Source organism: Astyanax mexicanus, chromosome 7, assembly GCF_023375975.1.
Source record: "Astyanax mexicanus isolate ESR-SI-001 chromosome 7, AstMex3_surface, whole genome shotgun sequence".
Lineage (NCBI taxonomy): Eukaryota > Metazoa > Chordata > Actinopteri > Characiformes > Acestrorhamphidae > Astyanax > Astyanax mexicanus.
The window spans coordinates 44,677,182-44,693,119 of record NC_064414.1 but is presented as its reverse complement, the minus strand read 5'-3'; the positions used below and the strand labels follow the sequence as shown (position 1 = coordinate 44,693,119).

The 15,938-nt window shown below is 35.5% G+C and overlaps 1 protein-coding gene across 3 annotated transcripts; it reads right to left on the bottom strand.

Annotated features, from left to right (window-relative positions):
* Window positions 1–2,350: 2,350 nt before the first annotated feature.
* Window positions 2,351–15,365, bottom strand: LOC103026847 (uncharacterized). 3 transcript variants are annotated; one of them, XM_015607542.3, is made up of 10 exons: window positions 15,281–15,365; window positions 14,087–14,136; window positions 13,522–13,794; window positions 13,076–13,357; window positions 11,665–11,873; window positions 11,427–11,540; window positions 8,866–8,943; window positions 8,487–8,603; window positions 7,596–7,715; window positions 2,351–6,387 (listed from the first exon to the last, which is right to left on the bottom strand). In XM_015607542.3, exons 2-10 carry the CDS (start codon window positions 14,127–14,129, stop codon window positions 6,292–6,294), a joined length of 1,332 nt encoding a protein of 443 aa, XP_015463028.3. In that variant the 5' UTR covers window positions 14,130–14,136; window positions 15,281–15,365; the 3' UTR covers window positions 2,351–6,291. The 3 variants fall into 3 exon arrangements, 2 of the variants coding, with proteins under 2 accessions (XP_015463028.3, XP_049337390.1); XR_002651886.2 differs by lacking the exon at window positions 2,351–6,387 and adding an exon at window positions 8,131–8,226 and having other exon boundaries at window positions 7,624–8,043; XM_049481433.1 differs by lacking the exon at window positions 2,351–6,387 and having other exon boundaries at window positions 7,624–8,226.
* Window positions 15,366–15,938: the final 573 nt, after the last annotated feature.

Here is a 15,938-nt window from a genome sequence, read left to right as displayed (position 1 = left end):
AAAAAAACAATTAAAAAAAGAAGAAAAGAACAGTTAAAGAGTTTAAATGTATGTACAAGTATCTCACCACAAGACACAATTTCCCAATTAATCATGTTTAAAAATATATTAAAAACTTTAATGCTAAAACTGACATGCATTACTTTCTCAGCATATACAGGGTAAATTAAAGAGGCTTGAGACATGAGATAAAATGGGTAATTTTCTTGCATTAAGGGAAAAAAAACTTTTTTTGCTGAGCCCTAGCTGTGAAACCACTCATCTGAAATCTGATAAGTTTTTTGTAACAGATAATTTCATATTACAACATGTTTGGATGAAGAACACGGCAGTACCTACTGTGCCTACTCACGAAACATGATACTCTATAGCTATATTTTTTGTTTTGCTTCGTAAAGGTCAATGGAATAACCACTTTCCAAAGAACCAGGATAATGTAATAGTGGGCGTGAATGGGATACCAAGTGTGGACTTGTTGCTATAATTCCTTACAGTACTTTTTTTCTGTTGGAATCCTGGAAACACAACGGTCAGAGCTTTACAGCAAAAAAAGAGAAATGTTGTCTGTAGTTTATAGAATAAAACATATATATATATACCTATAAATAGCAAAATCAGAGAAACTAGAGAAACTGATTCAAAAACTAAAGTGATCTTATAACTTTTTCCAGAGCTGTATACAATAAACATCTTTTTTGTTATTGCACCGTTTCATACCATACCATACCCTGATTTTCTATTTCGTTTTTTTAATTTAAAATAAACATAATGTAAGAGGTCATATCTCAACACAAAGCAATGAGGCATAAAAGTGATTAATTAATAAAAATATTAAAACCGTATTTTCTTCTTCTTGTACATTAATTAGAACAGTGTTTTTATTAAATGCCTCAAGGCAGCATTATGCACGTAGACCTCTGATCTCTGACCTCTTACCTTCATGTTTTAAATGCTTCCCTGCTACAACACATCTGATTCTCAAGTTTGATATATCAACAGGAGCTACCAAAAATAGTTGGGAATTTATTCTTTCTCCCCAAAAACATAATTCATGCCAGAATTAGAGGGTTAACAATACAGGCATAGCAGGAAAACATACAATGCAGCAAGTTAAGCTTGCAAACAAACACAAGAATAATGCAAGTAAAAAAACTGCAAGTAAAAAGTAACATTAGCGTATAATAAAAAAAAGAAAATAATTTAAAAAAGACATTATAAAAGATTGTAAAATTAAATACATAAAAGAACATGATGAGTATCACAATAAAATAAAGAATCCAGATAAAATAAGGTTAGCAGCTATAAACGTTCCTAAATAAAAGAGTTTTAAGTAAAGATTTTAAGATTTTAATTAAAGAGTTTAAATGTATGTACATGTATCCCACCACAAGACACAATTTTTCAATTAATCATGTTTAAAAAAATATTAAAAACTTTAATGCTAAAACTGACATGCATTACTATCTCAGCATATACAGGGTAAATTAAAGAGGCTTGAGACATGAGGTAAAATGGGTAATTTTCTTGCATGAAGGAAAAAAAAATGTTTTTTTGCTGAGCCCCAGCTGTGAAACAGTTAATCTGAAATCTGATAAGGTTTTCTGTAATAAATAATTTCACATCACAATATGTTTGGCTAAAGAACACAGCAGTACCTACTATGCCTACTCACGAAACATGATACTCTACTCTACTCTGAAGTTCAAGAGCATAACTATTTTCCAAAGAACACCAGGATAATGTAATAGTGGGCGTGAATGGGATACCAAGTGTGGACTTGTTGCTATAATTCCTTGCAGTACTTTTTTTCTGTTGGAATCCTGGAAACACAAAGGTCAGAGCTTTACAGCACGGCAGAAGAATGAACTCCGGCTTTTATCAGAACTGAGGAAAAGTTCATTTAGCAACTGGAAGAACCTACCCTGTTACAGACTTCGATAGCCATAGTACTAATCCAGTCCTCTAGAGTAGTTATAACAACAGTAACAACAATACGTCCCACAGCAAACTTAGTGCTTACTGCTGACAGTAATCAGAGCCACTTTGTCTGTTTACAAGTGAAACAATAAGAGTCCACCCATGGTGCTGAATGGCCACCGGCAACATAGCTCAGAAAATGCCCCAAACCGGAAGCGACCAACAGGGCAGCAGCACCACACAGGGCCCCTCACACCGCCCCACAAAGGAAAAAGGGGGCAGTATATGTGCTCCCACAGGTCCTTCAAATGTCCAAAAGGTCACCCCAGCAGATAAAAGCCATGTACTGTAAGTTTTCATTTTTATAAACAAGGTTTTCTTTTTTTTTGTCTTTTTTTAAAATGTTTTTGATAATCACTCGCCTTCTTCTCAGGTTAATTTTAGGGCTACAAGCAGATGCAATAAATAAATTAAGATTAAAAGATACCCATTTAAAATATGGCTCCTTTATAAAGGAGTTTATTAATGCTTATAAATTAAGTTGTAAATATTATTAAGCACTTACAACACATAAATAGAAAAAAACCTTTTTAACATATGTAATAAACTAATATAGAAAGTCAGTTTAGTCATTTAATATGTTATTATAGCTAAGTGAAAAAAAGTTATTAACAGAAATGTTATTGCTGACTGATGGAAAATACAAAGTAAGATAAGCATCTAGTAAGATCTGAGATTTAACAGTATAAATGAACGTGGATTTACTATTTGGTACATGACAGACCACTGTTGCCTTTCCTATTAATGTGTTGTAACTGCTTATTAATGGTTTATTACCTTACCTTTGTAAACTATTTATAAACCCTTTATAAAGGAGCCTTATTTTGAAGTGGTACCAATTAAAATGATAAATAATTAAATAAAATATAATTTATTACAAGTTTTTCCCAGGTAGTTTTTTCAATGTTTGAATTCTAATATTTATCTACAGCAATCTGCCTGCACTACTTTATCCTACAATAAAGAACACAATTTTTATTATTTTATGATCTTCTCAGCATCTTCTATTCATTATACTTCAATTAATATACTTCAATTCTTGTCTGATTTTAATGTGTTCATACATATGTGCTTCTCACACTGTCAGATTCTTTGCATGTTTAACATACTTGGGAAATACCAGCAATTCTGATTCTGATTCTTCCTGTAAAAGTTGCTCAAAAGGCAATACATTAAAAATTTAGGATTTTTTATTAATAAGTTGCAACATTGTAATTTTACACAAACATATTTTTTATATATATATGTCTCACAGGTACAGGTTATAAGTGAAAAAATACATGTGGCACTGTAAAAAAATAAATGCAAAAAGGAATCATGGAAGAAATCCTTTGCCACAATTCTATAAATGAACTTTTAGTTTTCAGAAATTGTCAATAAAATACTGGTACTTTTTGGTCAGTGTAACGTTTAGCAGTTTAATTTTTTGACTGTATCAAGCTAAATTCGAAATAAAGGAGAAATTGTTTTTTTTTACCAAATTTTCCAATCATCGAGTTTTTCATTTCAGCCGTTATTTTTTTCTGAATTTACGATTGTGAGGGGCAGAGATGTAAAAAAAAATTAAAATTGGAAAAATTTATGAAAATGTATTTCTTGAACACTGCACTACATGAAAAAATGAAATAATGAGTTTTTACATCCAATTTTCTATTTTTGCATTTAGCCTTAAACGGTCAGAAAATTAAATTAATAAACGTTACACTGACCAGATTTTCTATAATGTTAGCTAAATGTGCTTTCTAGATTTAACACTAAAGGAAAGCTTGCTTAGTGTCTGAGCTGAGTGTGATGCACTCATAGTACAGTCTTTGTGTACCTCAAATTGAGTTAAGTGTGGCTGATACTGCATTCAGTTCTGAATCAGTGGCAGTGAAAGCTAATACTTAGTAGGTAACAGGACCACCAGTTATGGATGGCAGTAGAGGACGGTTTCCTGTGTTCAGTAATGTATTTGCATTGTCATGGTGTCAGGGTGCTACCTAAAATATGTCAGGTATTTGTTTCTTTTGTGAATGTAGGTTCCTGAGGACAGAGCTACCACCAGGCCACATTCTTTACAGACCATGTATCCTCCACTACCAGGGTTAACCCCTTTATGTTCAACAACTCGATTTGTAGTGATAAAGAAAGATGCCACAGAGCCTGTTCTGACTGTGATCTAAAGGTAATGGAAGATTCCACTGAGAAATATGAAAGTCTAATTGCTATGACTTTGCCGCCATAGGTTTGTGTTCGTGCTCGGGCAAGTTTACTAAGCCTGTAGGAGTTAAGGTATGTCAGAAACAGAAAAAATAAAATGAATGAGTTATTCTGGGGCAGTGTAAAGCTTGGAGTAGGACAGAAATGTATAATAGCACTCAGAATAATTTATATTTTTATGTATATATATATATATTTTTTTTTAATAGTTTTTTTATTGCTGAGATAAAAAAAACATCCTTTACAGCAGTGTCCTAATCAAAGTTGCCTTTAAAAGTCAGCATTTAAATATTTGTTTCCATAAAGACAAACTGGTAAAACTTTATTTTAAGGCTCCTTTATATAGGGTTTATAAAAGAGTTTATTAATGATAATTAAATAGGTTGTAAATACTTAGCTTGCTAGCTCTCTAAAGTTTTATTTTTGCCTTTCTTTGGTTTAACGGTACATTAACAAAAAGATTACCGTAAGACTAAAAGACTGAGTTTTCATTTCTTATATCTTTAGATATTAGAAAAGCCCACAGGGAAACCTATCAGACTATTATGTTTTTAGAATAAACATATTTGACTGTGCAGGGTCGATCGCAGAAGCAAATAAATGCCATTTATTACAGTATTTTGTTCCCTCCCTCTCAAAAATACCACTGTTTTTAAAGACTGCTGTATTAAATAAACTCTCAGGCACAGGATAAAAATAAAGGCTGATGTTTTTGAGAAGCTCAGCAAAATGCCAGTCTTCACTGATTTAGAGTGAAGGCTGATTAACTGATCTGACCATACTGGTGTTTAGAAATGGAGCCAAATGGGTGCTATATTGATTTTTCTGGTGGTGAAGTCATTAATAATATCTTGTGGCGTGAGGAGGCGGGGGAACCGTGGGTCCGCCCCACGCCGGAACTCACAGCCATGTCTGTCCCAGCCGGTGGGCATTCAGGACTGATTAAGCCGCCAGCTGGGACAGGCATAAAAACTCTGCCTCAGCTCACACTCGAGAGAGAGACTTGGACTTGGGAGGAGTGAGCTGAGGCCGCACGGACCTTTAACCGACAACTAAGTAATTCTACGGACTCTAGAGCCCCCTTTGGGCTGAGTTATGTTTATTTGAGTTATTCTGGGTGTGGTGGAGGGCGTTAAAAGAAAATAAAGGTATGATTTGAGTTCATTTACTCCCCGTGTCTGTGTTCTCTGGGTGCTTCCTCCTTCCGGGTCACAGTGGTCACGCCCCTAACCCCAGGGCCTACCACAATCTATATAAGATATTGTTCTGCTGTTATGATGTCTGACACAACTGTGTAAAGCTCAGTGGCTGTAAGCTTCATCTTGTACTGCTTTTAGCCAAAAACAACTATCAAAAAAGAGATTACTCATTAATAGATGACCATTATAATATGTTGATTGTGTGTGTGTTTCCGAGCCTGCGTAATATAATACATAATACACTGATATAGTCTTGGGTATGATAATCATGATTTCAGTGCTTTAAGACCTACAGCACATACTGGTGCAACACAACCTGTAATACCTTTTTATGATTATGTCCTGTAACTCCTTTCTTGGTGTGTATCTGTTTTATATTATGATAACATAGAATATTGCTTAGAAAAAGAAAAGTAGTTTCCTACAAGAACAGTGTGTAGCTAATCTCTGATATGGTAATTATCTTGGAAAGTGCAATATGTTACATATACAGTACATACTTACATTATTTACATACGCACAATGAAAGACATTTGTAATATAAAAGAAATCTTAAATAAGGTTTAAAAACGCTGTAAAGCTTCAAGTGCACCTCAAAGTTGTTTTAGTCTAAGGCAGCTCTAAAGACTAAAGAGTTTTACTCATTATTAGATAAATGTAGCCCATGTTCCATGAGCTCATCTTTCAGAGGACTTTCTATTCTATTAATAATGTGAGTCAAAAATTACTCATATTCAAATGCCTGTTTAAATGAGCTCCCCTTAACAAAACATGAGTGGGAGGCTGTTTTCCTGAGCAGACAATGTACTGATTTGTGAGGCGTTCGTAAAAAGTTTATAAAAACTGTAAAATCTGTCCTGAGTTCTCATCTTTTTGGTGAGAACTCTGTGAGGTAGAGCAGAGACTGGAAAAACTACAGGAAATTGTGGTTGGTTCTGTTGAACTGGACAGCAGAGCTATTGGAGTTGAGGACATCCGTGCCAGTATAGGGTGCAGGAGGCAAGCCCACCTATTAGAGAAAATGAATTATTATTACAATGTGTTTTGAAAAAGATAGCAATATACATATCACAGACTTTATTCTTAAATTTCAAATAAAGGCAAATATATACATACATTTAAATCTGCCTTAATTTGAGATTGAGAACATTAACAGAAAGGAGATATTTCTATGATTCAATCGTGTTTTAAACAAAATTTGCATCATGCCGACAATTGTTTGGTAGTTTTACTTGTAAAGATATATCTCATAAATCTTGTTAGAAACTGATAAAAGAAAAAAGTGCAAGTGTCAGGTAGACTCAAACTTCTAAAGTGACCCAGTGTGAGGTTGAATCTACTTATACTTATATTATATTTAAGTGGGCAGAGGGGAAGTCAATGCAGTAAAATGATGGATTTAAAAAGAATCTTTAATATTGATAATGATATATATTACTAAACATTTAATTAAATTAATTTATTTTAAAAAATACATCTTAACATCATTGGTAGACCAACATATTTACTATCCACAAGATGGCAGTGTTTATTCCTAGTCAGAGTTTCAATGAGTGGAGATACTGTTGAAATTGTTTCCAGAGCTCAGTGTTTAAACAAACATCCTGCTCACAAGATCGGAAAAAAACTCCCTTTCAGACAGTATCAGAAACATGAGCCAGTGGGCAAGATTCCTAACATACCTGTGTAATTTCTTTTTAAATATGTATTAAAAGTAAAAATGTTTTCTACCAAAATGTGTGTTCTGTCCAACTAGACAGTGCATGTCTAATAAAAATTTGGTAAATTATTATTTAAATTATTAGACAGACAGACAATCTCCAATTTTAAACAAACTAGATATAACATTTCTCTCAAATATATAAATCTGCCTTTTAAGCGTAAGCTCTATCAATGGATATGTTTAGACTGCCAGCCCAAATCCTATATATCTAGATTGTATCCAGATACATTTCTGAGAGTCAGAAACCACATACAATCTGATTTGATCCATACCACATTTGAAGGTTTTATCATTTTATTTTGTACTAATTCTCAGGAAATATAGTGCACTACCTAGAAATGCTGATAATTAAAAGCACATCATTCATTAATAGTAAGTTAAGGCACAATAATACAATTAAACACTTACTGATAATTCCATTTAATAAAAGGCAATACATAAATGTCAAATTTGTGTAACAGGAAGAATAAAGCGGAGCTCCCCTCTAGACGTACCTCAGTCTGAGTTGGCCCAAGTAGAGAAGCAGCAGGAGACAGTTCACTCATCTTTAATCCCTCTTTATTTCCCCCTGTCTCAGAGCCAGCAGGGACATTATACATCACTGGAGTAAAGCCCTGCAAACACATTACATTCACACAGCTCATTAACCCCTTCCAAAAAATATCATATCATCCATCATATTCATCTTTTAGGATAAATTAGTTATTACTATTGTACTATTGTCGTCTTTACTGTTAAAGTTTACTTTAAAGTTATTTGTTATGTGCCTTCATGCATACATTTAAATCGAAATATTTTAAAGTCTACTCAGTGATAAACTCTTGCATCCAGACTGCACATGAAAAAACAGGAGGACCAGTGAGTTTTTTGGCTTTCTCGGTCACGTGACATCCCGTTCAGTAGCTCCTCCATTTCCACTCACTGTTGTGTTTACATGGATCTCTGTGGAAACGCGCACCCAAAGTGTAAATACCGTGCGTGACAGTGGAACAATAGCTATTTTATTAAGCGTGAGGTGACAAAACTCACGAGACGTGCGTCCGGACGGGACTAAAATTATCTTACGACCACAGAGTTCCGCGAAAAACAGTAGGTAATTCAGCCTGTAATTTTCTCAGAGGATGTCTAAGAAAAACACATACATGGTCGTTCTGGATGGGAATAAAATCACAGAGGACCCCCTAAAAAGGAGAAAATTAACCCAGGACCCCCTGAGAAAATAATCCTATTCAGATAGGGATTAAGAATAACTAATTTCACAATATGAGTTATTAGTTAAAATACCTTAATTTATTAGATTTTTTTAATGAAGTAACAAAGATATATAGAACATACAAAACAGTTTAATTTTTTACGTGTTTTTAATGTCTGTGTGTGTGACTCACAGGGTTAGGGGGCAAGGCAGGTTGCCCACCATACTGTGGCAGTGGAGGATATGGGTTATGAGGAGGAGGAGGATGAATCTGACTGTCAGCTGGAGCAGGATAGCCAGGAGTGTACATCTAGAAAACAACATCACACACACGTTCAGACCAAACAACACCAAACAACACACAGGTTTCCCATATTTTCCTTTTCCTTTATGTGAGCAGGAAGCCTAGTGAATGGCTTAGAGCCAAGAGACAAAAACCAAGGACATAAAGAACTTTCAGGCAGTACACTAACACACGCAAACGTATTTATATTTATATCTATATCCTGCTTTGCAATGAAAATGAACATGCATTAGCGAGAAACACATGCATGAAATAAAGAGAACCATACAGCAGGAGCAGCGGGGTTATATTGAGGGCCGGTCCAATAGGAAGGCTGAGCAGGGGGATATGCAGACGCAGGGCCCTGCTGATTGAAGACAAGCACATCAAAAATATACTTAAAGTGTCAGTTTCCCAGATAGTGATTAAAACTAGTCTTGGACTACACAGATTTTCAATTAAAAAGGAAATGAATGTCTACAATTAGGCTTAATCCCTGTTTTGGGGAAATCCACTCAAAATGTTCCATATCCTTGACCAAAGATATTAGCAGTAATAATAAGCAGAAATGTATGCACTGAACAGAGATGCACCAAAATTTGAATTTTAAACATTTGGCCAAATAGCGAATGTTTCTTTGTGCAGGTTTTCATTTATTCTGCCATTTTTTTCACCACTTCATAAATGAAATAGCATGCATGATTTTTTTGTTGCTTTTCACAGAAAAAGTGATCACAAATCTACAGATGAAAAAATATATATTATTAACTGTAACACCTAGCAATTTAATCTCCCAGGAGACAAACCAACAAAACACAGAACATGTACCCCATCAGGGCTACTCAAATCACATGTGAGTGAAAGTTACAAAGAGAAAGGCAGCTGCCTTTTTGGTAAACAAACAGATGCTAGGGTTAAGTTGCTCACCTAACCACTACAGTAGCAAGAAAAAGTATGTGAACCTTTTGGGATTACTCGGATTTCTGCATAAATTGGTCATTAAATGTGTTCTGATCTTCACATCAAGCAATGTTTCTTAAGAACAGCAAACTTAAAACTGGTGTCTTTTTTATAGGGCAGGGCTGCTTTAACCAACACATCCAATCTCATCACATCCTGGCTCCAATTAGCTCTTAGAAATGTCATTAGCCTAGGGGTCCACATACTCCCCTACCCCCCCCCCCCCCTTACTGTGAATGTTAACATGTCTGTAAGCAGACTGTGTTTGTCTATTGTTGTGATTTCACGATCAGGACACTTTTAATGACCAATTTATGCAGAAATCCAGGTAATCTCAAAGGGTTCACATATTTTTTCCTGCAACTGTATCTTGGCTAGCACTGTATTGTGCTTGTATCTTTTTTTTTTTTAAGTAGTAAAGTAATAACAAGCATGATAACTGATGCTGATGATTTATTTCCTTTAATTTATGCAGTGTTTAAATGGAACGGAAACCTGCAGTTTGTCTGAACCCTGTTGGTTCTGTCCCTCACTGTCCACTCTGAGTGCTGCCAGGGGCTAAAAATCCTCAGTTTTTTTCAAAATTTCTAATTCTGCATATCCCTCGCAACAATACACGCCTTATTTGTATAATTTATTTCATTTTTACACATATTTTTTTCCAATACATTCATCCATATATTGTGTATGCACTGCTTAATACCTAATAAATAGCAGTGCCAGGAAGCTGAGGAAAGGGTGGGAACGGGAGGAAAGGAAAACATACACTCTCATTCCCAAACACTGTTTATCTCATGTGCATTGGTCTGTCTCACGATCAGGATCTCAACCACAGCGAACGTGTTCTACAACTGTAACCCTAACCCTCATGACTTTCTCTGTTAACTCTTTCAGACACACACAGAACATTTATTTAAAATTGTCAGATTTACGGACTTACTGATCACTTGTGTTTTTTTATGTAATAACGGTAGCAGGCTATAAAGTTTTACTTGCTTAGAAAAGCTGTATAAGCTGGTTTATGTGCTCAGATATATCATTAAATAAGCATAAACTGTCCAATGAGCTGCTCAAAACATCAGTGTTAGCAGGTCCAGACCAAGATTAGCAGAAAGACTGTCCCTAGAAAACATTTAAAATTCGTAGAAAATGCAGAGAGAGAGTTCCAATCATTGGTTTAGTTTGTTCAAAGTAACAAATGAGAAACTTGCAGAGATCTTAAAGGTTGCTCTGTGACCACAGTGACAATCATGCTTCAAATTGTTATTTCTACCTATATCTACAATTAATCTCGTTGTATATAAAAGCACAGAATTTAACAACAATTGTAAGATAAGGTGTACACACTACAATAGGTGATCTCAACAGTGTGTCTGAACAACTTTTGGTGTGCTGACTCCATTAAAAAACAACAGAATACATCACACCTTTTACCGGAAGATTTTAGCAGAGATTTTTCCACTTCCACCAGAAAATGGACCCTAATTGGTGCAATTAGTGCTGTTTTCATTCCAGCTTAATGTTACGGGTACAGAGCTTTGTCCTAGCGAAGTAGCCTTGAAATGTTTAAAGTCTGTCAAGCAGGAAATCCACACATCTCTGTCAATTATTGTTTGTGCTAACATCTGAAAAACTATTTAAATTATCTCAGGGAAAGACGTAACAGCAGGAATGACATCAGCAGCTGCACCCTTTGCTCAGCAGCTGATTGATCACATCTCAGCTAGTTCTACACTCTGTAGCGGCTCAGAGGAATGCTGACCCTTATACAGACCTGTTTACATTCTTACATGTCTTTTGTGTGTGCGTGCGTGTAGGTGTGTGTGTGTGTGTGCATGTAGGTGTGCGTGCATGTGTGTAGATGTGTAGATATGTGCGTATGAGACTCACAGGAGGCATGGCTGGTTCCCCACCATACTGTGGCTGCACAGGTACAGCATATGGAGGATCAGGAGGAGGATGATCTTGACTCTCACCTGGAGCAGGATAGCCAGGAGCGTATGTCTAAAAAACATGATAAACAATCATAAGGCTTTCTTATAAGATTTTACTCTTTACTCATTTGGTCAATAATATTTTTCACCATATCACCATGTTAGCAATATATGCCTCACACTAAACTTCTTACCGGGACTGGGCCAGCAGGATCCACATGGTTGCTGTAATCAGGTGGTGGTCCAGAAGGGGAAAGGGTGCTGTGAGACTGGATTGTAGTCATAGCAGTGGCCTGATTTTTCTTTCTGAGTCTCTTTCTGCAGCAACAGCAAATTCCAACTGGTATGCCCAGCAGCAGCAAAAGAGAGAGAAGAGGGCTTGCATCGATGCCATCATGAGGCTCTAGAGAGAAAGAGAAAGAGAGAGAGAGAGAGATAAATGGTGCATTGATTCATGTAAAGTAAAAAATATATAGACATACAGGAAAGTATAATGGGTAGTTTGGATTTTGAAGTCGACAAAATAGTTCAAAGACAATATTTTGAAATAATCCTAAATCTACACCTGTCTCTGTCAGCTATAGTCCCATTAACATTCTAGTTTAAAATAGTTTAAATTAAGTTTTTGGCAGTCATAACAGCCTATTCTAAAGATAAAACCTCTTGGTGAGGGTTCTGTGCCTGGCAAAACACACACACCCACTGTCAATCACAGGTCGATCCAATGTTGTTCAAGTGTGTCTTTATAATGCCAAATATGACTGTAATGACAAGCAAATTTGATTGTAATGACATGAATACATGGGTATGTGAAGTTGTTTTTCCCAATTTCCCACCATCCCTCTTTCACATGATAACACATGCTTTATATAGGGCCTTTAAATTTAGCCAGTATAGTGTCATAATGCCAACTTTAACATCTGTCTGTTCCAAAAGGGATCCAAAACAACTTTAACTATCAGAACATCACTAACCAGCAAGCAGGAAGGCAAAACAGTCAGACTGAGAGATGGCTATTAACTTTAGCTGGTCGTGTAAGACTGAAAAACTTTGAAAGAAGAAGAACCCGGTGTCAAACGGAGCAGTTGAGCTTGTACACTGTCTCTCATACATTACAGCCGATAATGTAGTCATTTCCTCATTAAACCTCTGTATTTCTGTAATATTCACTGCAATATCAGCTCTATCAGGCATATGGTAGCAAATGAATGCTGGCAGTGCTTCTTATTCTCATCATGACCAAAAAGATGCGTCTGTTCTCTTGGGCAGTGGAAAATTACATGGCAGAGTGGCTGAAGGAGAACAGCAGCAGGACTGTCTTACACAAAACACAAAACTCTTGTTTACACTCTTACCTCAAAATTACGGAACAGAAAATTACATTCTATGTTAGTTCAATACGAAACGTAATTTATTTATTCCTGTTGAAAAAGGTTAGCAAGTTAGGAACTTACAAGTATTAACCATGTCTTTGCTGATATACTATGTCCATCTGGATTTAGTGATAAATCGTATTCATTTAAACAGATTCCTGTGGTTTTGGTAGCATCACCCTGTTCAATAGGGAATGAGGAAACCATATAAGGACAGCAAGTAGAAATTTACCTGAGAAGTACAGCCTGGTGGTTACAGCCTTACGATCTTGACCCTCATAAAGTGTGTAGTTGCCCTCATCTGAAACATTGAAATTGAGCAACTGGATACTGCTGCTGGTCACTTTGATCCGATCAGCATAGTCAGGAAGATTCGTCACAGGTGAGCCTCGAACCACCAGCATGAGGGACACATTTTCATTGGAGAATCTCAGACTGGCTTTTTCCTTCTCAACGCCGTTCAGTGAAATGCTGCATGAGTCACCCCGCACACAAACCCAGGAAGTTCTTTTAGCTTTAAAAGTAATTGAAAAGGGCAGTATTAGACCAGAATCAATATGATGTTTATAGTTCTTTATAGAAGAATTAGTAATTTTTTTTGGTATTTTTAAGTAACCAGCGGTGTGATACCAAACATGTAGAGAATAGAAAGAAGAAATTGTAAAAGAGATCACTTACGAAAAACCTTAACCTTGGCGATGTAGTCAATTGTCTTGAATATGTTCCTCCGTATGTAGGTTCCCTGATCTTCAAAACAGACATGTCTTATCACAAATCGCCTATTAGATTTGGATCCTTTTATTGATCCCCGTTTGCCGAACAAATTGAAGGCCCAGACAGTGTACTTCTCAGATTCATCCACAGATGTAAACTCCAGTGATTCCGTTGTCGGCAGCTTGATGCTCAACTGTTCTCCAAAGAGCATCTGCAAATACTCCATTTTTTGTGACTCTACAGGTAGATGAAAATAGGGAGAGTCATGAGTTTTACGCAAACATATGGGCCCAAAAGTGTCAGTACATGAGAATGTCTACAGTCCAGTTTAGATTATTTAGGTGATGCATTGGACCAAATAAATACCCATAACCTTGTGTTTAGATTAAAACCATCAACAAGATGAAACTCTCTTAATTCGAAATTAGTCAAATAGTAAAGTTTTAGTTAAATATGTAAAGCATAAAAACAGTCACTTTTGCACCTATCTTTAAATAGGCAATACTGATAAAAGAGTAAATAATCTTACCTGCCAAAAATGCAGTGCAGAGAAGAATCAAAAATCTCCACATTTTCTGTCTGAGACAATTTAAGTTGGAGTCAGTGTTATGAATATTTTTAAACATTACAAACAAAGAAGTAGTTGATGTTATTTATGTCAATATTTTGTCCATTGCGTGTATTTTGCATTACAATTTTGAAGACTTCTCAGTAACATTGCAGCCCATTTATTGTATGATAAATCGATAATGTTATTATCATGACAGGCCTAGGTGTGTTAAGAGGCTGCAAGAGGTTGCTATTAATTGTTACAGTAATTTATGCTGTGAGGCAAAATTCCAACTGAGATGCTTCACACAAATATACAGTTAATTAATCAGTGTTAATTTAACACTAGGGGTGTGCCATATCATGTTGTATGCAATAATATCGCCAACATTTTTGAATATTGTGAATTATATTATACCCTGAAATATTGTGCCAAATAACCCGCCAATAATTATCACATCATGGTACTTTTTACTTTTTTGCTGGTTTTAGCAAAAGAAAAATTCACACTGTTCTCAATTCTCATGATATATCTACTAAAGACTGATTATATCTGTCCAGTATCATTTATTTTACTTTAATCCTGGATATATGGAGATATTTGGAGTGCATTAGTGTATTCTTGAAATATTTTTTATTAAGTATTTTGTCATATCGCCAAAAGTATGGTTATAGCAAAAATACTGTGAAATATTGTAATATTATTTTAAGGCCATATCGCCCACCCCTTTTTTTGTTAACACACAGAGTATATTGTTAATTTAACACTGGTTACTGGTTTGTTCAAGTGAAAAAAAAGGAAAAATAACTCAAATTATTTTGTGGGTTTGCTGGTTGGTACACAGGAGCAGATTACAGTGTGAGATTAGCAGATGAGCAGATAAAGTGATTTCTTCTTTCGACTGTTCACTTTTGGGGAATCATATGGATATTCCCTGACTATAGTTCTGGATTATAAAATAGCACAACCCTAAAAAACAGCTGAACAACCCCAGCTACCCCAGTACCTTCTCTACAGCTCCAGACTTTCCTCAGCTCCCTCTCATAATGACCAAAAACACACACACCACTAGAAATACATAGCACCCTATATATACTAAACAACACATCTTACTCAGATAACCCCAATTAAACTCGATCACAATAAACAATCACAATAAACCCGAATACTTACTTATATGTGATCTGAAATCCTCAATTGTTTAATCCTCAACTTTACTGTACTTTACTGGATGGACTCTTTCTTTTCCAACTGGGCTCAAACTGGACACGCCCCCACCCCGCCCTATAGTGCCCACCAACCACGCCCTTGGCTGAGGAAGTACCTGACGTAAACAGAGAGACTGGAGGATTTCCCAGTAAACCCTAACTTTACCTATATTCTTTTACATTTAAAGATAACATGTATTATTAACACAATGAATCTAATAAACCTCTTTAATATACTCTAAACTTCATATTATACTCATACTATATACTCATACTATATACTCATACTATATACTCATACTATATACTCATATCGTTCATATAATATCCTCCCTCTCTTTTTTTATTTAAATTAAATCACATTTCAAATTATTAAGCGCTATCCAAACAAAAAAAGTCAAAGATTTTTTTAGTACTATGACTTTATTTATTACACATATTGATAAGCTTTTGTCCAACTTATGTATTATTAGCTGTTGAACTGTAAACTGTATACTTGAAAAAAAAACGAAAGAAAAACCCCTAATTCCCATGTAAAATCCCTTATGCAAATTGTGTTTTACAGCCAGTAAACCTTTTTCATGTGTTTTGGGTTTGTGATCACACTCCAAGTCTATGGCACA

Excerpts from the sequence above, each read along its gene's own strand:
- LOC103026847 (XM_015607542.3), bottom strand. The coding sequence starts at position 14,129 with ATGTGGAGATTTTTGATTCTTCTCTGCACTGCATTTTTGGCAG. Across the intron at positions 11,874-13,075 it reads CACCAGGCTGTACTTCTCAG|AGCCTCATGATGGCATCGAT; the intron begins GTAAATTTCTAC and ends CTTTCTCTCTAG. Across the intron at positions 6,388-7,595 it reads TTGGGCCAACTCAGACTGAG|GTGGGCTTGCCTCCTGCACC; the intron begins GTACGTCTAGAG and ends TTTCTCTAATAG.